Source organism: Aquarana catesbeiana, linkage group LG02, assembly GCF_042186555.1.
Source record: "Aquarana catesbeiana isolate 2022-GZ linkage group LG02, ASM4218655v1, whole genome shotgun sequence".
NCBI lineage: Eukaryota > Metazoa > Chordata > Amphibia > Anura > Ranidae > Aquarana > Aquarana catesbeiana.
The window spans coordinates 290,465,133-290,488,990 of record NC_133325.1 but is presented as its reverse complement, the minus strand read 5'-3'; the positions used below and the strand labels follow the sequence as shown (position 1 = coordinate 290,488,990).

At 42.1% G+C, this 23,858-nt stretch overlaps 1 protein-coding gene across 7 annotated transcripts in view; it reads right to left on the bottom strand.

Annotated features, from left to right (window-relative positions):
- ARHGEF7 (Rho guanine nucleotide exchange factor 7) overlaps nucleotides 1-23,858 on the bottom strand; it is a 271,356-nt gene that overhangs the window by 110,408 nt on the left and 137,090 nt on the right. For all 7 annotated transcript variants that reach the window (XM_073614508.1, XM_073614510.1, XM_073614513.1 and 4 more), the window contains 3 exons: nucleotides 17,951-18,045; nucleotides 16,567-16,662; nucleotides 4,023-4,145 (listed from right to left, as the gene is read on the bottom strand). In XM_073614508.1, the coding sequence (XP_073470609.1) occupies nucleotides 4,023-4,145; nucleotides 16,567-16,662; nucleotides 17,951-18,045 (314 nt within the window). The remainder of the gene's footprint in view (nucleotides 1-4,022; nucleotides 4,146-16,566; nucleotides 16,663-17,950; nucleotides 18,046-23,858) is intronic.

Sequence of the window (23,858 nt, the reverse complement as noted above, 5' to 3'; positions counted from 1 at the left end):
GCCGATGCAACCCTAAACAGGGAGCTGCCCCAAGGGTGGCAAGAGTTGCTACCAGAGGGGCCCCACCTGTCGGGGAGCCTCGGTGGACCACCAAGAACAAATAAACCACCCCAAGTTCCACAGGGAATGACGAAAGTGTAGGCACAGCTTAGATTTTTACCGAGGCCATCGGTTACCATCTGAATAAATAAGTTTATTGCTTATGCATATCTGTAACAGAAAAAAATATAAAAATTTGTATCTTATTATAATCTATATTTTTTTCTGTTACAGATATTGCATAAACAATAAACTTATTTGTTCAGATGGTAACAGATGGCCTCTGTAAAAATCGAAGCTGTGCCTACACTTTCGTCATTCCCTGTGGAACTTGGGGTGGTTTATTTGTTCTTGGTGGTCCACCGAGGCTCCCCGACATGTGGGGCCCCTCTGGTGGCAACTCTTGCCACCCTTGGGGCAGCTCCCTGTTTAGGGTTGCATCGGCGAACACTCCTGTTGAGACAGTAGTCTTCCGCACATGGGCACTGGGCATTTCCGGCGCCCAGTCTATCTGCCCACCACCGTGTCGGCGGCCGTGTCGATGTCTGACGTCACTGCGCTATACGCGGTGACGTTGCATCGGCCGGGGGATGCCTGTAGGAGACGGATATGGAGACCAAGGCGGCGAGGCAGGTGATCAGGGAAGCTGTCAGCTGGCGCTCCCTGATGCCTGTTTTTCGCCTCCTCCTCCCCCTTTTCATTGAACAAGTAGATTACCAATTGTCTTGATTGTTCCATCCTGGCCTCTGGACGTATATATTCCTGCTGGTAATAGCATTAATTGTTGCACAGCCAGGAAACGCCAGAGACTTCTGTGAGCAGGCTCTGATAACTGCATCACAGGTAATACAAACATTGTACAAATGCTTGAACTTTTGCCATGTTCTCTGGCAATTCTTTACCTTACCTTTTATGTATCATCATGTTTTCTGTCCTTACGTTTACATCCTATTACATTTTTAATAGATACCCGTCTCCCCCCTTTTTGGGGTATCCTCGTGAGCATTGTTGGACTGCTTCAGGACAAGCATCACACCTGTCCCCACTTACCTTATCTATATTTCATCCAGTTTGCACCTTATACATGGGATCGATTTCTTAGTACATTTCAAACTACATGAATTGAGCATTGAGGCACAGCTGAGTAAATATCCTTGGCCTGACGTTGCATCCACCGATGTGCATGTTTACAAGACTTGAACATACATCTGTAAGTACGAAAGATATTTTTTGCCTATCTTTTACATGTGCCATAATATTACTATGTTCAAACCAGTTGTTTGTAAACCATTTACTCTAAATATTGATCTATTACTCCCTCCCATTTTTTCTCAATAGAAATGGAATAGTCTGCTTTTCGATTAACCCTGAAGAAGGGAATATATATGTCAAAAACATTTCTTTTTGTCTTCCGAAACATGTTGGTGATCTAAGTCTAGCAGCTACTCCTATCCCCAATTGAGAGGTGTTATTGTTTTTATATTTTTTGTATATTTTTATTGCCACATTTTCCTATTTTGTATTAATAAAGTGAACATATTTTTACATATAACTTGAGTATACCCTAATTTGCATTCCCTCTGTGTCCGCACTATCCTCGGGGCCTAATCTCTTTCCATTTACGATAAAGAGAAAGTCATTTTTTTGGTGCATTTTTGTTATGCAACATTGAAAAAAGTAACAAACAAAAAGAAAAAATATATATATACATGGTTATGGTTCAAATTTGACAGCTGATATTCTGATATTTGCTGGTAATAATGTTAGAGATGCGCTTTAAAAAGTTTAACATTGTATTTCTAACATTGTAAACCCTGAAGATGTTACCAACTTAAGGACCGGAGAAGATTTCCCCCCTTAATGACCAGGCCAGTTTTTGCAATACGGCACGGTGTCACTTTAACTGATAATTGTGCGGTCGTGCAACGCTGTACCCAAATAAAATTGTTGTCCTTTTTTTCCCACAAATAGAGCTTTCTTTTGTTGGTGTTTGATCACCTATGCGTTTTTTTTAATATTTGCGCTATAAACATAAAAAGTCCATCAATTAGAAAAAAAAAAAAAAAAATTTATTTTGCTATAACAAATATCCCAAAAATGTCTTCATCAGTTTAAGCCAATATGTATTCTTCTACATATTTTTGGTAAAAAATAAACAAATTGAAATTAGTGCATATTGATTGGATTGGAAATAGATTTATGCCATTTTTATAATTATTAATTTTTTTTACTAGCAATGGCGGTGATCAGCGCTTTTTAGTGGGACTGCGACATTGCGGAGGACAGATCGGACACTTTTGACACTTTTTAGGGACCAGCGACATTCATACAGTGTCAGTGCTATAAAAACGCAATAATCACTAGGAACAGACGATCACTCTCTATTCCCCTGACAGAACAGGGACCTGTTTGTTTACATTGACAGATCCCAGTTTTGCCTCTCTGTGGAGCGATCGCAGGTGGCCGGCGGACAATGCGGCCGCCGGCCACGCGCATCAGGTTCCCCACCGTGCATTGGGCACGCGCCTGCTACAGCTGTTTAAAGGGCCGATGTACAGCTACGGCAATTTGCGGGAACAAGCCGACCTGCCGCAGGTGCGAAGGGGGGCTGCGAATGTAGAAGTGTGAGGGGGGCTGAGAGCGTACAGGTGTGAAGGGGGCCTGCGAGCGTATAGGTGTGACGGGGGATGAGAGAGTACAGCTCTCTCAGGGATTTTTTATACCAAAGACACGTAGCTGCCTGCTACATCTCTGTTGTCCCTAGAGGACATCTCATTGGATTAATGTGCGTGGGGCGGAGTTTAGCGGTGATGTCATCACGCCAGTTCGGATTGCTGGTGGGCTGTACGATATGCTCTTGATGTATTGTTTTTAAGTACCCACTAAGTTTTATCAATAAACACTTTTTGACTGTACTTCAATATGGGATTTCCTTGCTTCTCCCTTGGTATTCGTCTATGGTGTTGAGGCACTTTTATGGGAAGTGATCCAGTGACTGTTTGAGGCATGGTCCTTGAGAGTGAGAGAGGCTCAAGGCATAATCTGATGTGAGAGAAAGAAGGCTGGAGCCATCCATCCAGGTGGGATCGGTCATTATAGAGGTGCTGTTACACCTCATGTGATGTGGGCTCAGAGCGTTTGGGGTAAGCTGCTTTAGAATTACGGTGGCTGGTGCACATTTGAATGTGTGAAGAGTTTTTTTTTTTACTCACGGTGGACTTTTTATGGGTTTGATTTTTACTTGATCATTTTCTGGTGAACTGAGATCATATATTTGAACTGCATGGACACTATTTATGATTACATGTTTTGACAGCCAACACTATTGTGGAGATAAATGTATTCAAATATTTGATGTGTGGATATCAGTGAGTGCTGCAGTCACGATTATTTTCATTTTTTTGATTCAATATTTATTGTTGATATTGAATATATTTTTCGAACGCAGGTTATAGTATTTGGATCTCAGTTTATTACCACCTTAAGGAGAGAAAAAAAATGTTAAAATTACAGTTTAAAGAAATCCTATGGAAATTTTGGGTAATGCAGTTTTTCACAGGCACACTCAATTTGAGGACTCCACTAAACCTCTGGCATCAAACCATCAGTAGCAAATCCTTTCAGTCCTGTAAGTTGTGAGGTAGGGTGACCATGTAACTGGCAATCAGCAGCTCTCCGCTCTGTTCCTCCTCGCTCACTGGAATGCTGAGCTGTGGAGAGACGGTGAGCATCCATCTCAGGCTCTCAGTGGTTCGCTGAGGGGCCGAGACGGGTATCAGTCCAGGCAAACCCAGACTTCCATTGCCGCGATGACACGGTTCCTGGACTGATTTCTGTGACGTCAGAAGAGACAGGTCACAGGAGTGCAAAACGAATTGCACTCCTGTGATCCAAAGGAGAGGCCCAGCCAAACAAGCTTTGGCTAGACTTCTTCTTTAATCAAAAAAAAAAAAAAAAATGTATTCACTTATAATAAATCTTACCTATGTTGTGTAAGTACATTTACAGCAGAAGGGTGATTGGCACAATAAGCTAGATACAGATTCTTCATCTTCGGCATCAAGTTCATAAAACATCCTCCAACCCTCTGTTGACCCTCAGGCAATCTAAGATGGAAACCAAAAAGTAGCTACATGTTTATACAGAATAAAAACAAAGTCGTTATGGCACGAGTGAATTTAACAGAGAAACATTTGTACTAGGTGCAGACATTTTTAGTTAGGGTTTTTCTGTACTAAAACATTCTACACAACAACAGTATTGACATTAGGATCAAGGTTATATGAAGCAGTTGTTTAGGGACTAACGCTGCCCATATAAATTGAAATTTCTAAAACAAATAAAAAATAAAATAGCTTTCATAAAAAAATGAATATACTCTATCTAGGCAAACTATCACAATCCGTTTATATTATAAATCTATAAGAGAGAAAAAAATAATAAGTTGCATTTATCTAGTCGCTTTTTCTGATCAAACATTGGTTGAGAGCTTTCTATATGTAATCAATAGACCTGGGTAGGATTATTTCATTAACTGTGTACAATTTACTGTCTCATACAACAGCATGCCTAAAATAGCTTATAATGTCACTATAACTAGAATCTGTATGGTCACTTTATCCTTCTGAAGTGATTGTGAAAGAAAAAAAAAAAAAAGCGTGGTCACTTCAATGACCAAAAGCTTATAGCAAAACTGTTCAGCAGACTCTGCTGAACAAACTGATAGGTTTGATTAGTGGCTGACAAGCCAGCAGAGAGTATCGGGTCATCAAACTGGGTAGTAAAGTAGGCGTAGATAGGCAAGATAAAGAAGAAAGGAATCAAGTTTGAAGGTGTAATCTGGAAAAGGGGGCGGGGGTTGCACAGAATTTAGAATTGATGTCGACCAGGAGAGCTGTTTATTTATCATTTTCACGTATAAAAGACAATCTGGAGTCAAAGGGCTTTACTGTATGTGCTGTAGTCTGGTAATCAAACCTCTTTCTGCCATAGGCAGCTTAGTTCATTGCAAAGCAGTACAGTATTAAAAAAAAAAAACAAAAAAAAAAACCCAGAGAGGGATGGGCGCTGTGTCCTCAATGATCTCAGAGAACGGGATTGGAACGGAAGTAAAAATCCTGTTTTCTCTTGCATTCCATTGATACACAGCTCTCCTTGATCTTGACTGTAGGTATGTCTCAAAGCAGTGCGTCGATGAGTTGTGGGAAAACACAAAAACCCCCAGAAGAGGAACAAGAAATCTCAAACCACTGCCTGCAAAAGCTAGCAGGCTTAACACACATCCAAAGATACCCAAACACCAACTTTGTAAAATTGCTTAAGGCATGTAAACATGAGATACAGATGCCTGTGATGGGGAGAGAGGAGCCAGACTCCTAAAAACATGGGCCTGAACCACAGTTTGCCTGATCAATCAAGAAATAGTAGCAAAGGAGGTTGACAGGCCTTTGAGGACCATCTGCAATCACAAAGAAAAGAGAATCAAACCTCTGAAAGGACATAGCAGATATACCCAAACCACATCCAAGGACTGCAGATCAACGTCCTTAGGATGTGAAGGATGTGGACACAGGGATAGAAGGCTGATGTCCTCATCTAACATGAAAATCAGATACCAATTTTGGAAGGAAGGACACAGCAAGAGGACCAGCTTATCACTATGTAAAACCAAATAGGGAGAATATACAGTAGAAGGTTGCCAGCTCCTACATGTAAGATGCGGACGTGAAAGCAACTAAAAGGGCGACCTTCTGGGAGAGAGTGACCAAGGGAAGATCCAATATATTCTCAAAGGCAGGCTTCTGAAGAACCAACAGAACAAAAGCCAGGTCCCAAAAGGACACCGTACAGTACAAGCTACCTGCTAAACCCTTTGAACGAAAAAGGGTATGAATCAAAACGTGCATGGCCAGAGGACGTTGGAAGAAAATCGCAAGGGCAGAAACCTGGCCCTTAACGGTTCTCAGGGCAAGGTTCTGATCAAAGCCTCATTGGAGAAAGGCTGAATTTGAGACACAGAAAAAGGTACGCAGATGAAAGCCCTTAGATATGTAGGCCCGCTGATTGTAAATCTTGTGAGAGGTGGATTTAAGCATCTTCAACATAGTATGAATGACAGAGGTTGGCGGCCCCCTGTCTCAGAACCTGCCTTTAAAGAGCCAATGCTGTCAAAGCCAGTAAAGGTAAAGCATGGTGGAAGATTGGTCCTTGGGACAGAAGATCTTCTGGCAAAGGAGATCTACATTGGCATACCAGGATCGGCAAGGCCAATCCGGAGCCTGGAGAACGTTTGGGATCCGTTCGGTCTCGATTCTGCCCAGCACACACAGAGAAGAAGCTTGAGAGAAGGAAAGATGTAAATGAGTCGATAATGGCTCCATGGCACCACCAGAGAGTGTGTCACATTCGTGAGAGGATCCCTTTTTCTTGCCATGAATCTCGTTGAGACAGAATGCCAGAAGACCCATGTTTGATATACACATCGCAGGCAGATCTGATGAAACACATCTGGGTGCAGAGACCACTGTCCCTGATCCAGCAACTGATGTCTTAGGTAGTCAACTTGCCAGTTCTCTATACCCAGGATGTGAATGGCAGAGATAGCCGGCATGTGAAGTTCCGCTCATGAAAGAATGTGTGAGGCTTCCAGTGCCATTGCCAAGCTCCTTGTCGTGCCTTGGAGATTGACATAGGCAGTGCCAGCCCAAGACATGGTGCTGCCTGGGACCAAGAATGAAATGCTTCCCCCCAACCCCCCCCCCCAAAATAAAAAATCACGCCCACCAAAAGGCCTCCACATTCATTATTTTATATCATAACTAAAATTAAATTAAATCTTTGGGTCGCTGTAGGAGCGGTGAATACACCGCTCCTAAAGAGTCTCTGCCCATTGAAATCAATAAGCAGCGCCTCAGAACCGCCGGCAAAGTGCTGCTGCACTATACTGTACACTACAATACACTGACCACTGTACTGTCCACTACACTGACCACTATACAGTACACTACACTGACCACTACACTGTCCACTACAATGACCACCATACTACACTGACCTGCCTATAGTCGCTCTCTCTCACCCCCCCCCCCCCCCCGGGGCCAGTAACACGACTCTCAAGAGGGAGTCTCACTCACCTTCTTGTCCTGGCCTGCATCGATCCAGAGGATAGGAGGAGGAGAAGACAGCGGCCGTGGCGGCTCACATTTTTGCTTTCTCCCCCGCACTCTGGCCGCCAGGTTTAGTGTCCGGCGCACTGTGATTGGACGTATGGGGGTCATGTCCTGAGATGGGACTTTAGGCGCAACCGCGATCGCGAACAGGCCAGCCCTATGCCTCATATGACACCCATACGCCCAATCACTGAACATGGCAGCTGGAGCGCAGGGGACACAGGAACTTAAAATTAGGAGGCAGCCTGTAGTGACGCATACTGCCGTGAAATTTCGCTTAATGGCGCACACGGGGCCATTGCACACCCTGCACCCCCCACACTACACAACTTCTTGCCGGCCTGGCTGCCGCCCCCTGTTAAATGCCGCCTGGAGCTATGGTCCCATTGGGTCCCATGGTAGGGCAGCCCCTGGACATAGGCCACTGCTATGGCATTGTCTGATTGAATCCTGACCACCCTCAAAGAATTTCTGTACATTGAGTTAAAATAGTCTGACCGCCTGTAGCTCCAGGACATTTATACAGAGCAAAGACACCGTCGGCGTCCACCGGCCCTAAGCCAACCTCGTCTCATGTGGATCTGGTTGTCTAAGGACCTAGGAGATTTTTCCTGCTTGGATAATATTTCCTTCTGCAGGACGCTCGTGTGAATCTGAGCATATGGAACTGCCTCAAAGGTGGACACCATGAGGCCCAGAACTTGCATGCATAGATAGGACAGCAGCAATTGAACCGCAGTCCAGAATTTCCAACGATTGACCAGCGGAAGGAACACCTTGACCTATGCCCCCTTGAGGATCAGCCCCAGATATTTGAGATGCCCAGATGGGGTCAGAGCAAACTTCTTTAGGTTCAGCAACCCGCGGAACTCCTGCAGAGTGTGCATGGTGATCGCCATGTTGTCCATCAGCACAGAGTGAGACTCCGCTTGCACAAGGGAGTTGTCCAGACAGCTGGTCAGGGCAATGGTAAACACCCAGGAAGCGGAGGCCAGACCAAACGATTGGTCGTTCTGTCCATCCGAGTCCATCCGATACTGAACTTTAAGGCCCTGAACTGCTTTGTGAAAGTACAGAATTTTAAGATGGAATCCATTAATTTGGTGGTGGCCTACTTTCATCAAAGGGATATTCTGGCTATCATAGACCTTAAGGATGCATACTTGTACGTTCCCACCTATGCCGCCCACCAGCGCTTCCTGTGCTTTGTGGTCAGGGACAGACATTATAATTTTTTTTTCGCCCCAGAAGTATGCTCAATTTTGAAGGTTTCCCGAAACACAGTAATACTGTATATGTGTACACCAGTGCCTTTTCTTGTGTGGCAGTAGAGGCAGCGGAATCATCCTTACTATCAGAACGACCAGAGACAACATCCTCTGGGTCTGCAAGAAACCAAACTCCAGCCTTGAATCATCCGAGGACGACAGGTGGGGGGTCATTTCTTACTCGCCGTGCACCAGCATGCCACCTCGACCCAGGAAACGAATTACTTGAGGACCGTCAACAATTCAGTCAACGGAATAGAGGACCCCAAGGACCCTGTCCCCTCTGTGAAAAGGTCTGAGGGAGACACATGCTCCGCCAGACTAGACACCATCGAGACCAATGTTTACGGATAGAAAACCGAAACCTCCCCCCAAGATGCAGCAGCAGAGATGGGGAGAGCTCAGAAAGACTCGCCAACAACCTAACCAAGGCCTACTGGGAGCAGTGCTGTGTGCAATGTCAAACGCTGAACTGGTCAGAGCCAATAGGAAACACTCCCCTCACATCACAGGCCTAGTGCTAGTGGGCTGCAAAAATTGGCTGTCACCAGGTAGCTACACAAAGATGGCCACTTCGTGGTCCCCACCCCAAGCCAACCCAAGACTCAGAGAGAGCCCTGCTCTCCCAGGCCAGGACACAAGGCAGGGGAATGGGAAGGAGGAGGAGGGGTGAGAAGCAAAGGGAGGACTGGGCCCAGCAACCAAAGTCTGGGGTGGGGGAGAAGACTCCACAAAGCTGACCACCACGCCAGAACACCTGAGGGAGAGGGAGGAGGTACATCTACTTACCGATCCAATGGGAGTAAAAGGTATCAACCTAAAAGCAGAAGTCTCCCACCGAGGTGGGTGGGCCGTCGGCCAGGGTAACACTGACATAAATGTGAGGTGTCTGGTCATTATGTATCCCGGCGAGACGTTTATCTCATCAGCTGCCCCAGTCCAGGATGGGACTATTGCAGCCGACCCTGCATGTAGCTAGAGGTCTGCATGTGCTTGCTGGCCAGGCTGGGGTGACTACTGGATCTAGATTATCCAGCCTGTCACCCAGCCTGGCTGTTAATAGAAGATCTTATCTGGAAAAAAAATTCAGAAAAAAAAAAAAAAAGGAAAAGGCTTGATAACACAGGTCCAAGCAGGGAGCTAGGACTTAAAGCGGGGGTCCACCTATCTATCGTTTTTTTTTTTTTTTAGTTCATTCACAAACTTTTCTTCTCAGCATTACATACTCACATATTGTGTGTAATATGTCCGCCTGTGTCAGATTTCGTCGGAAAGAATAACTTATATTATTCACTGCAGGCAGTTTCCATCTTCATTGTGGGCATTTGAAGCCCACAAGCATTTATTTCCTGGATGTGGTGAATGCTGTGCTCCCAGCATTCACTGCTTGCTCCCGCACATGCTCAGTGGCATCCTGGGAAGCCTGAGACTAGCTCCCAGGAGTCTGGGAGAGGCTAGAGACACGCCTACTCCCATGGAAGGAGAACCAGGAAGTGCAAAGAAGAATAGAAAAATAAAAGGTAATTACAGCGATTTAAAAATTTTTAAACGGCATGTCAGCATCTAGGCAAGGAAGAGAATACATACAGATATTGTTCAAAATTTGGGTGGAACCCCGCTTTAACACTAAGCAGAAAGAACAGGGCTGCCTATGGCAAAAAGAGTGTTGACTACTATAAAGGAATGCCCTATAGGTGATGCTGTGTTCTTTTTTCTGCCTAGTGTCCTACTCCTGAAGGTAGCGCTATAACCCTATGGATAAGAGTAAGAAGAGCTGTGTCCGTCAAGCTCTACTCTGGCCACCTTTTGGCGATCCTTAAAAATTCATCTCTTCAGGAAAGTCCATCACACCCCCAACCAACAAATGAACTTTTAACTCTTCTATCAGCTCATTCCCCACAGCTGTTACCTTTTGTACCACTTGCCCCACTCTTAGATTGTAAGCTCTTATGAGCAGGGACCTCTTAACCCTCTTCTATTATTAAATTGTAGCCGTACTGTGTCCCTTTAGATTGTAAAGTACTGCATAAACGGTTGGCGCTATATAAATCCTGTATAACAATAATAATAAATATAACGCTCCAAATTTTATATATACACAAAGCCATAGCAATTTTATCACTTCAGCAATGTATATGTACTATATGTTGTGTGTAAAAAAAAAAAAAAAAAAATTATATATATATATATATATATATATATATATATATATATATATATATATAAGTTTGAGGGTTATTTATCTTAAGTGTAGAGCTTAGAGCCAGTGAGCTGAGACATGTTAGATATACCATTTAAGAGCTTGTTGGCCCACTTTTATTAGAGAAATAAACAGTCCATGCAGAAATCCCACACAGGGATTTCAACTTCACAGCACTGATATAATTACAAACAAAAGAAAATACCAAGCCACCTGGCTCTCTGGTTAGCACTGCTGCTCAGGCTTTGGCCTCGGTCCTCTTGTCCCTGCTACCGTCCACAGGCTTGAGCCCTCTGTCTGCTCCTTCAGACTGTCCCGTGCAGCCATGCACGCTTCTCCCTTGCACACCAGGACTCCTCAATGGGGTGGAGCCCAGAATCCTGGTCTTGACTCTGCTATTAGCCCAGGACCCACCTGCATAATCAAGCTCCTGACCATTCCCAAATCCTGGTCCCAGGACAGGAGATTTTCTCCTACCCAGATTGCTGCGAAATCTCCAGGCTCGAGGTCCCGAACTGGATTTTACAAACCACAGGGGACACTGACAAAACTGATTCCTCCACATTAAATATTCATCCCGAGCCCCTAAACCTGTCTGGTTGAAAATCCTGGGCAACATACCCCATCACAGCCAACTGTACTGTCACGATATTTTTTATATGTATATATATATATATATATATATATATATATATATATATATTTATTATACACACACCAGTATATATATTTTTTCTATGGGACACCACATGGAATTATTCATTGATCATATAATCACTTTTTACCCTTTTGCACTTCTCATGAACATATATTGCAAGTGAACACAAAATTGTAAACTGCGCTGAAGTGCAAAATAAAAATATATAAATGTGGGAAAGCAGCAAGCATACTATGCAATATTAACACAATCCAATAATGATATTATAAACAATATGTTGCGCTAACCCTGAATGTGAATGAAAAGTAAATGACATGATATATAAAAACATATACAATATAAAAGTCCAAATTGTGACAAATATGTGAATGCAAGTCAAACAAAAACTTTGAAGTGATGGTTATTCACTCAGGTAGGCGAAAGGTGGTAACAGTGGCTTGAAGACAGAGTATGGAATCCACTACGGCTTACCAAAAAGCCATGACCTTCTTATGATAGAAAGATCAGGCAACGCCTCTGCCCCAAAAGGGCTAATTGGAAATCCTTTGAGCTTGGATCCTCCTGGTATTACATAGTTACATAGTAGGTAAGGTTGAATAAAGACAACACTCCATCCAGTTCAACCTGTGTTGCACGTCCATGAGTCTTTAACCACTTCCCGCCCGGCCTATAGCAGAATGACGGCCGGGCGGTGGTTCAGTTATCCTGACTGGGCGTCATATGATGCCCTGCAGGATAACAGCCGCTGCGCGCCTGTGGGGGCGCTTTGCGGCGATCGGTGGTGCGGTGTGCCAGTCTGACACACCGCTACACCAATCTCGTTAAAGAGCCTCTGACGGAGGCCCTTTACCACGTGATCAGCCGTGTTCAATCACGGCTGATCACGATGTAAAACAGGAAGAGCCGTTGATCGGCTTTTTCACACTCGCGTCTGACAGACGCGAGTAGAGGAGAGCCGATCAGTAGTTCTCTTGCTGGGGGGGTCTATGCTGATTGTTTATCAGCGCAGCCCCACCTCGAATGCCCACACTGGACCACCAGGGAAGCACCTAACATGTGGATAGCCAGGTACATTCCCCATGGCCATCCACATGTGAAAATTAATGCCCAACATATGCCAATCAGTGCCCACAAATGGGCACTGACTGGCACCTCTATGGCACAATAAAAATCAGTGATGCCCAGCAATGCCACCCATCAGTGCCCACCTATCAGTGCCCATCCATGCCACCTATCAGTGCCACCCATAAGTACCCATCAGTGCTTCCTACGAGTGCCCATCAGTGCCACCTACGAGTGCCCAGTGCCGCCTATCAGTGCCCATCATCAGTGCCACCTCATTGGTGCCCATCAGTGCCGCCTTACCAGTGCCCGTCAGTGCAGCCATATCAGTGCCCGTCATTGAAGAAGAAAACGTACTTATTTACAAAAATTTTTAACAGAAACAAAGAAAAACTTTTTTTCCCAAATTTTCGGCCTTTTTTTATTTGTTGCGCAAAAAATAAAAATCGCAGAGGTGATCAAATACCACCAAAAGAAAGCTCTATTTGTGGGAACAAAATGATAAAAAATTGGTTTGGGTACAGTGTAGCATGACTGCGCAATTGTCATTCAATTTGCGACAGCGCTGAAAGCTGAAAATTGGCTTGGGCAGGAAGATGTATAAGTGCCTGGTATTGAAGTGGTTAAAAATATCAATACTCCCCGCTGACACCACCACTTGTGGAAGAGAGTTCCACAATCTTATCGCCCCGACAGTGAAAGGTTAAACTGCTTCTCCTCCAATCTCATTGTGTGGCCACGTATCCTTTCACAACCCCCCCCCCCCCGATTGAATAGCTTTATTCCTTTGCAGGAATCACCATTTGATATTTGTTGCTATAATGTCCCCTCCCAAGTGTCGTTTCTCCAGTGAGAATAAATTTAGTGCTTGTAGTTGGTCCTCGTATTTGATGTCCTCCAGTCCCCTTATTAATTTAGTTGCCCTTCTTTGGACTCTCTCCACTTCTCTCACATCTCTTTTGAGGACTGGTGACCACAATCGGATGGACTATTCCAGACATGGCCGGACCAGAGTTTCATAAAGTGACAGGATTACTGTATAGTTTTATCTCTGGAGTATATCCCATTTTTTATGCATGCTAATATTCTGCCAGCTTTGGTAGCTGCAGATTGATATTGCATGCTATTGCACAGTCTATCTTCCACTAGGGCCTCCAGATCATTCTCCATCCTTGACTCCCCCCAGAGAGTCTCCCCCCCAGAGAGTCTCCCCCCAGTGAGTAGTTTATGTTCTTAGCCCCCAAGTGCATTATTTTACATTTCTCCACATTAAAACTTCATTTGCCATGTAGTTGCCCACCCATTATTTTGTTCAGGTCTTTCTGTAAAATGTATATATCCTGATGAAGTTATTGCCCTGCTTATTTTTGTATCACCCACAAAAACTGAGATTTGGCTATTTATCTCATCCTCTCTATCATTTATGAGTAAATTAAACAGAATTGGTCTCAAGACAGAACCTTGTGGTACTCCACTTACAAGTCCAGACCAGTCTGAGTACACGTTATTTATCACCACCCTTTGGACACGCCCCTGTAACCAGTTTTCTATCCAGGAACAAACCTTATGGTCATTGCCTGCAGACCTTGTAGATTAAGCGTTTATGGGGAACTGTATCAAACGCTTTTGCAAAATCCAGATACACCATATCCACAGGCCTCCCCCTATCTAGATGGCAGCTGACTTCCTCGTAGAATGTTAACAGATTGGCCTGGCAAGAACGACCCTTCATAAATCCATGCTGATTACTACTAATAATACTGTTTTCATCAGCAAATTCTTGGATATAATGCCTCATCACCCCCTCAAATAATTTACCTTTTCTTGATGCTAGGCTGACCGGCCTGCAGTTCCCCCGAATATGTCTATGCCCTTTTTTGAATATTGGTACCACATTGGCTTTTCTCCAATCAGCTGGTACAATTCCTGCCAGTATGCGGTCTGTAAATATTAGGAACAATGTTCTAGATATAACCCGACTGAGTTCTTTGAGGACTCTCAGGTGTAAGCCATCTGGTCCTGGTGATTTATTTGTGTTAAGCTTGTCTGGTCTTTCCTTGACTCCAGCCTCTGTTAGCCACGAGGGTATATCATGTAAAGTGTTACTAACAATTCTGTTGTTGTCATTCAGTACCCCCCTCCTTTTTCTGTATAAAAACTGAGGAGAAAAAAGCATTTAGTACAGTTGCCTTCTCTGTGTTATCTGTAACCATCCGCCCATCATTGTCTTATGTGGGCAATGTGCTCTGATTTTGCTTTTTTACTGTTAGAGCAGACCTTCGGTAATTTTTTCATCTTTCCATCCATTAAATCTTCTGCCCTTGTTTTAACTTAAGATAGTAAAACATTTTTTTCGGCCAGTAAATACCTTATACAGCCCACTTCCTCTTTGTCTGGTCATTAGCCTAGGCATATCACATCATGCACAGCTCCCCCTCTCTCACTCTCATGAGAGTTTGTCAGGAAGGGATGGGAGACGAATCATAAGAGGGCCAATGAGAGCTGTAGAGCTGGGGGTATGCCTCTGGTGTGTCTGTGTAAATCAGTTAAAATGGATGCAGCCAGACTTAGTGGAGGGAGATTTCTGCAGCATATTTGGCAAGTACATAATCACAGTACTGTATATATAAAATTATATGCAAAGTGGTTGGAGGAAAGCTTCTGAATGGCAAAGATGTTTTTATTAAAAAATTATGTGAGCAGACTGCAGTTGCTCTTTAGTAGACCTAAAGAATTCCTTGGGATTACTTGGTCTCCTCTGCTATGATTCTCTCCTAGTCTTTTTTAGCCACCCCAATTTCATTCTTACACTTATTGCATTCCTTGTACTGTTGGAATGCTGATAATGCTCCCTCCGCTTTATATTTTTAAAAAAAAAGAAAGAAAAGAAAGAAAAATCCACATAGCGTGTACCCATAAAACCAAGGTTTTATTAAAAACAAAGATTGAACACCAACATTAAAATTTTGTTTAAATAACACAACACAGAATCTATGGCTAGCAAACAGAGGTGTTGTCTGACCTTCTTGTCATAAGATCATAGCTTTTTGGTAAGCCTTTGTGGATTCTACTGGGTGGATTCCTACTCTGTCTTCAAGCCATGGTTATCACCTTTCTCCTACATGAGTGAATAAACGTCACTTCACAGTTTTTGTTGGACTTGCATTCACATATTTGTCACAATTGGGACTCTGATTTAGATATTATATCATTTTTTTTAATATCAGGTTATTTGATTCTCACATTAATTCAGGGTTAGCACAACATGTTTATACTATGAATATATATTGAACGGTTTTATTTTTATATGACATTTATTAAGGGTTGTTACATTTGCTTAAGAGCGCTACACTGTATGGTATGTTATTAGTCTGTGTTCATAGAGATTCCACAGGAGTGTTTGAGCGGCTCCGTAGAGTAATAAGAATTCTATTAATGTGTAGGGGTTTTTAATTTTGGTCTAGGGATAGGCAAGGTAGTGAGGGAGTATTTTTCTTAATTTTTAGTTGGTAACGAAAGAGATGCCTCATATCTCAACCCCTTCCATCCCCTCCCATAATCCCTTTAAAGTGTGTCTTAAAAGGGTGGCGGGACAGACTTCACAATCACATGATTACTGTGATCGGCTGTCACAGTGGTTTCATGATCAGAAGCTCATCCAGTCAGCCACCTAATTTTAATAAGACCATGAGCTGTCTGCAACAGCTCAGTCAATGTGCTGGGAGTACACGCGCCTGCAGCACAAAAACCTCAGCTGTCATTGATGCATATGTGCCATACAGCATGGAGAGATGTATGAAAACCTATGCATATGTAAGATTCCTGTATTAAGGATAAATAGAAAAAAAAAGTACCCATATGTGCTAAAAAATAAATAAATAAAAAAATGTAAATTGTAAGCAGTTAAAAGTCAATGTTGAGTAAACCAGTGCATACCAAAGCTTCAAAAAAATGGTCATTAAGATTATGAAGACCACTGGAAATAGAAGGGTTGAAGGTTGTTTCTTATAGCTAGTGGTACATTATTCCCCAAAATCCATTTAGACAACTGCAACCTTCATAGGACCTAAACCAAACTCCCAAGTTTCCCTATTGAATCTAGGAATTGGTTTACTTAAACTTGGCATGCATACTATTGAGCTACACTTGGGAGGAGGGGGGGGGACTTACTTGGTACATTCTTCCAAAGACTGGACCAACATCTGCTGGAAGGCGCAAATCTCCTCCAGGTTTCCAATTAAGTTAGAGATACTAGTTGGACTAAGCCTTAAAGAAAAACATGTGTAAGCAAATTTATTACCAAAGAAAATGTATTATGCATACTTTAGAGCTAGTTATACAGTATTAGCTCCGGAACATACTCTAGGGTTATAAACAAACAATGGAAAGCAAATTAAATTGTTTGCTGCACATTTGACAAATAAGCTTACATCATAAAGTTGAGAAATGTGCAAAGGTGGTAATAGGTAATGTTTGTATACTGAAACACTTATCTCTGCGCTTATGTCTTGCCTAAGATTCCACTTTTGCAGTCAAATTTGCGTAACATTCACTATATGTTTATTATGTGTCCCCATTCACACAGCATACCTGAAACAAATTTTTAAAACCATGTTTCTTACATTTCCAGGTGTGTTTGGACAGGCCTATGTTCATACTGCAAGATAGTGTGAACAATTTCAAATGAGAGGAAGCTGACAAGGAGGTGTTCAAATCTAGTTTACAACTGATAATTAAATCTGCCAAAATAGAACAGACCTGGTTTATTATGGTGAACATCAACTCTCCAGTCCCAGAAGAAAACTTCAGTTGTGGAGTTTTAAAAAAAAAAAGTGTAAGCAAAACGTAAGCAGCATTTTTTTTTTTTTGGTTATGCAATGTGAATGAGAATGTGTAGCAAATATAAAGTGTTATTTCAATTTTGGTGCAAAAGTAAAAATACATTTTAACTGTCCGTAATGGCCAATGCAATCTGACCATCTGATTCTTTTTTGCTGTGCAGTACAGATAATGCTTGCTTCACCAGCTTTAATCATTGAGCCCAGATATTGTTTCAGCATGTAAGCAAATTGAGGCCTTACACAAGTTTCAATCTAAGTGTAAATTCCTAATAAGTAACTGGTTATCACTTGCATAAGAGTACCAACATTAAAGCAGTGATTAAACAAACCTGAGCCCAGGGGGTTAAACTGGGGAGAAATGTCTAAAGATTGATCATACACACACTACAATATGACTGTACAATTCTTCTACAACCTACTTTAGTTTCCCCAAAGCTATGTAATGTAAAGACAAACCTAAGCAAACTATTTATTAAAATTTGAATCCAATTGCAAAAACCCTTATATTACATAGTTGTTATATCTGAAGGCTATTCTACAATTAGATTGTATAGTGTATGGTCAGTTTATAGTAGCTGTAAATAGGTAAAACAATTTTAGCTCAATTTATTTTAGACTTTTAATCCAGTGTGCAACAAAGCTAGTAAAATGAAACCATGATCGCATTAAACACAATCTTTTCTTACTCAAAGGTCATAGGTCAGAAATCTTACTTTTCACTGGATTGTAAATGACGAAGGTAATTGGATAACAAATTCTGGATCTCCTTGGAGTACTCATTCTCAGTTTCTAGAATGTTTTGTAGCACCTGCAAATATCAAAATATATTTATTAGATAATATGCCAAAATACAAAACACAGGGAAGAAGGAATTAAACTATCATAATCCAAACGATACTAGTTGTCACTTTAGATAGGTACTTTTCACTAGCATGGTGTAATAATGCTACTATATTCTACAAAGTTAAAGGGTGGTCCTATATTAGCCAAGGAATACATTTAAAATTGTACTTTTAGTATAAATTAGGATGAGATATTTAATAGCTAACTGCAAAGCAAATCATAGCAAGTTTTTGGAATAACAAAAATGAAAAACTATGCGTCCCTACTCTATCAGTTCTGTAACGATTACTATGAACTTAGAACTGCCAGCACAACATGCAATTCACACAGGAACAAAAACAAAATGAATAGTGCAGTGCTCTCCCTAAAAAGGTGCAGTGAGATTGTGTTGGGCAGCTATTCCAGCACTGTCCCACTGCATGACAAGGCAAAATAGCTTGCCTCCTTAAATGCCCAGTTCACACCACTGCACTGTGTGCGCTGAAAAAAAAAAAAAAAAAAACTGCGTGCAGTACTTTTTTTCAGTGCGGTGCGGTGTGTGCCAATCCACCACCTTGCACCACGCAGCTGTCAATTGAATTTACTTTGTGTGACATCTCAAACTTTGTTAAAAAAAAAATTATAAGGAACTGTAGTGTGATGCGCAGAGAATGGCGCATGAGCACTCTACTGATCAGGCCGAACCGCACATCAGCGGCTGTAATCCAGTGGCTGATGTGAACCTACCCTTAGTGATATTTTTTGGCTATACCTCTCCTATATATCACCGGAGTGCAGATCGTTCTGCATTTCTGTGACCCAATTTCAGCCAACAGCAGGCTAAAGAGCTGGTCCAGGTTCTGAAAAGATTCCAACCATACTACTACTACTAACATATTACCAAGGCTGTACTTTATAAAGAGCAAAGAAAAGAAAACTATCGGGTTGACCATTTCTAGGCCACCCTCCCACCTGGACAGGCAAGCTACAATGTGTTTGATCAGGTTCAGCCTATTTCCCCGTAACAGTTGGAAAAAAACAGCTGTAGACCCTTGCATAGAAAGATTCCGGCAAGATACAGACAAAGCTGACATAAAAAGATCGGGATCGGGGACATTTTGATCAAGTCAATGGGCTCATCAGTACTGAGAAAGTTTTGGAGAGGGTTGCACCAATTAGGTTTCTCCTCACTTCCTGTACTGATAGCAATGTAATCAGAGGGACAAAATGCCAGAAGCCATCTCCGACAAGAAGAATAAAAACCTCAGAAAGGTCTAAGTTCCCAAAAGATCCTTAATAATAAATAAATTCATCCTCAAACACTGCATCTGTAAAATGCTGCTCTAAATGCTTCTCTATGTTAACCTATGTGTCCATAAACCCCTAGGTGTTTACAGGCATTTAAAAGGCAAGGGTGTTTAGGGGCAGAAATCTGAAGGGTGTTTAGGGGCAGAAATCTGAATGTGCCAAAATTGTGTTGAGAAGAGGAACATTTGGGTGAAAAAACCCCGCCCAACGTGCAATTTGAATAGAGAAATAATATTTTGGCCAATGGAACGAAAGCCTAATGCTTGATGCACCTGAACACATCTAAATGCATTTGAAAAATGTGGCTTCAGGTGCATTTTTAAGGCTACTTTTCTCTTGTCAGGAGAAAGGCATTCAGAAGAGCTTGGTGTGCATGAGAGCTAAAGGTTTGACTGCAGTTGCACTTAAAGAGGAAGTAAACTCTGATTTTTGTTTTTTCTCTTCCCTGCAAAGTAAAAGGCAAAATGTGAAGATGGAGACACATAAACTGACCATGGTGTCAGGGCTTAGCAGCCATGATATACCGTGGTCAGTTTACAGGGGGGAGGGCAGAACCAGGCAGTTTCAGCCAAGTTTTTTAGGTGTTACAGGGGGCCAAATGACACAGCACAAGCACTTTGCTGTTTAACATGCTTTAAAGGAACAGGACCTTTATTTTTAATTTTAGTTAAACGCTTTAAAAAAGGTAAAAATGTTTAGACTTTACAACCACTTTAAGAATACACACTAGAAGAGAGTTTTGTTTTTTTTTTTTTTTTTTTTTGTTAAATCAGGGTTGTGTGTCACATTAACATTACTGGAAACAGGTAAAAGGCCATACTGCGTCTGTGCCCACCCCCAACTCTACAGTATTAGGATAAATGGCTCATGAAGAAGTATTAGGACTTATGTTGCCCATTTAGTTTAGATGCTGACTGAGTAGTGGACATTCTTTTTGATTCATCACAATACCTTATTGTTAAAGAAGTCAAACCTTCCACACGAACGCTGTACTCCAGTATAATAATTTCAATTTATCGTGCAAATATCAATACCACCAACAGATGACACACAATTCCTGAGAATTTCTACCCACACTTTCACCATACATTTTTGCATCATCAATGTGCAGGCAATGTTAAAATTGTTGGCTTGACTCGGTATAATGGACGGGCAGACTCAGCATACATTTCCAAAAGTTAAATGTTCCCATTTCTGACTGCTTGTTTCAGCGACTGGACAGCATTAACAGGATGCCTTGATGTTTTATTCAGTGAATACACTAAAGGCTGTTCATTTTCACTGAATGCTTCTATTCATTTCAAACTTAACAGTGGGGAATAAGAACATTTTTGTTGCATTTTGCAAGTTCATTTGCAGCTGAAGACCCAATTATTGACCTCCACAGTAAACTGACTCTATGCTTCTGTATCTGTGTGCCTCAGGAATGTCACAAAGTAGTTAGCTGGGCATAGCAAAAAAGACATGGGCTACTTGTAACGTGCATGTCTGTTGAAAGAACCACGAGAGGCACATTCCACAAAAAAAAAAAAAAATGCAGTACACACTGGGGTCCTTTCACATGGAGCAGAGTCTGCTCTGATCAGCAAAGGGATTCGTGAGCAAATCCCCTGCTGAATCGAAGCAGAGCAGGACAGATGTCAGTTTTTTTTTACATCTGTGCCTGGTGGACAAGGGAAGGCCAGTAACAGCTCTATTGACAGCTAGATGTAAATGGACTCTGCTGTCTGTTTACATCAAGCTACCATCAGTCACATTTAGGTCAGGAAACATAAGGTCCTTCTTGGTTTTTCTTTTTTTGGACCTGGATAGACACAAGTTTATTTGCACACCCACCTGTCCATAGGGCTGCATGGAGTATCTGATCAGGTCCACCTGAAACACTGACAGTCAGACCTGATCAAAATGCCTGTGTGAAAAGGCCCTTACAGAAACCTGAAAAATCTGAAGTTTATTATTTTTCTGAATATGAAAGTATAATCTGCCGAAGCAAGAAGAATTTGTACATTTACACACATAATTACATATTCCTGGATTAATAGTAAAAGTTTGACTTTGTGAGAAGGTGATACCTATAGCCCTGTTATTTAGGTGAAGATCTATTCCGTTCTCAAGGATCACAAAATTTACTCTATAGCTGTACTTCAAACATGAAGTTTAGAGATCAGCAACCGGTGGCATACTGTAGATCATATGAAATTCACAGCATTTTAAATACCAGTATACACAAATTTTTCAAAAAAGCAAATAATGCTACTTGTCATAAAATGTTTCCAATTCAATACTAAACTAAATGGTGGTTTTACATCTGCCTGGAGTTCAGATCGAGGTACTTCAGACCGCTGCCTTCAAAAACATGATAAAAACACAATATAAAATATGCTTATATGTCCATAAAAGAAAGATAACGTTACCCTGTGTTCAAATACAAGTCAACTTCTAGACCTCGCACACCAGACACATTAAAAGAAAAATCGCAATTCCAGAAAACCTCAGAACAGATTTATAAAACACTGCTACAATGATACAATCACTGGATGAAGCAAAATGTCAAATCACCTCTCTTGCTGCCCCCTTCAGCCATGTCCTTCTGCGTGGATTACATGCACTGTAGCTACTCACAGAAGCACCCATGACACTGCAACCAAATCGTCTCCCCATTCCTTTAGAGCACTGGAGGAAATGACAAGTACTAAGACAGAGGCTTGCTGTTGAAATGCAGGATACACAATCTATGCCAAACAGGCAATGAATGGCAAAGACATCTCAGCTTAGAGACATCCCAGTATACAAAAAGAAGATTCTTTCAAACAGCTCACAGTTTTCGCAAATAACGCCGATGCAAACACAAAACCTCTAAAACAAGTAGGATAATTAAATAATAATGTGCAGACAGCAGTGACTACGCACAAAGTTCACAATCCCATAGCAACCAGTTGTGAACATACTGGAGGCAGGTAAGGGAAATAAAGTAATTGGTTGCCATGGGTTGTGGCAGTTTCAAAATGAACATGACATAAACCTTTATTCTCAAGTCACCAAAGTACAGCAAGGTGTTCACATGATCGCAACCAACGTGCACTGCTCGTTCCAAACAGATGAAAGTGAGGGGGAAAAGGAAGACATTCAGAAGCTCACAGAGAACATTACAAGGAGGCAAAAAAAGAGTGAGAAACAGTTTTGTGATAAATAGATTACAGGGCCATTAAATAGTGAATGTGAATGGATTATTCTTGGAGAATAAAGTTATTGTTTAGGGTCACTTTAAGACCCCTTTCACTTTCAGGCATTTTAGTGCAAGAAATAGCCTCTAAATAATGCCTGAAAGCTGCCTCCCACTCATTTTAGTGTGACTTTTCACACTGGGGCGGTGAACTTGTGGGACGTTAGGAAAAGTCCTGCAAGCAGCATCTGTGGGGTAGTTTGGGAGCGGTGTATACACTGCTTCCAAAACGCCCTGCCCATTGAAATGAATGGGCAGCGCTTACAAAGTACCTGAAAAGCGCCGTAACACGGGCGCTTTTAACTCCTCCTTCCGTCTCTAGCAGGGGGTAAAAGCGCTGCTAAAATGAGTGCGCTTTAGCGCTAATGCTCGGTGGCCCCACTGTGGAAGGAGTTTAAGACATTGGGGTTGATTTACTATAGGCAAATATACTGTGCACTGCAAATGCAGTTGCACCAAAGCTTTGTAAATGAGGTAAGGCTTCACTTTGCAAAGGATAATCCAATCACATGCAAGGAAAAACAGCATTTTTGCTTGCACATGATTGGCTGATAGAACTCAATAGAGCTTTCCCTTCAGCTACTAGAACCTAAAACAACTGCACTTGCAGCGCACAGTATATCTGCCTTTAAGCAAATCAACCCCATTGTTTTAAACTTCTGCCATTTCTTTTCTGTTACATTTCAACCAAGCAGACCCTGCCCCTGTGCATCTGAGTACAGTGCAAAAAAATAAAAAATCAAGCTACTAATGAGGTAATTTTGCTTCTGCGACAGACAGAACCTTCGTTTGTTATTTATAAACAAGCCCACTTTCAGAGTTTTACATAATTTCTGTGATGGGAGTCATTTTGGGTGGGGAGCCCTTGGAACCCAGCTTTACTTAGAGAGGTCGGGAAACTCCTTTTTCAGCTCTTATGTGTAAGTCACCCTGTGTCTTTTAGGGGCACAGGGTGACCGAGAAGCCCAGTCTAGTCTAGTCTGCCCTAACCAGACACACAGTACAACCACACATACCCTTCTTAGCAGCTCTCCCTGCCCCTCCTAGATGTACTATTTCCCAGACTCAGCATTTTGTTTTACCCCTGTTATCCTGGGTCCTATGTATGGTTTGTGTTGAAAGTTGGAGAGGCTCCTTCACCTGGGACCGTAATATTTATCAACAATATTCCTTAAGAAATCTATGAAGATAAATTAATTCCACCTTTTCAGACTGCTGGAATATTGTGGGAGTTTGTCTCATAGACTGCTGTAGACTTTTTACCAGAT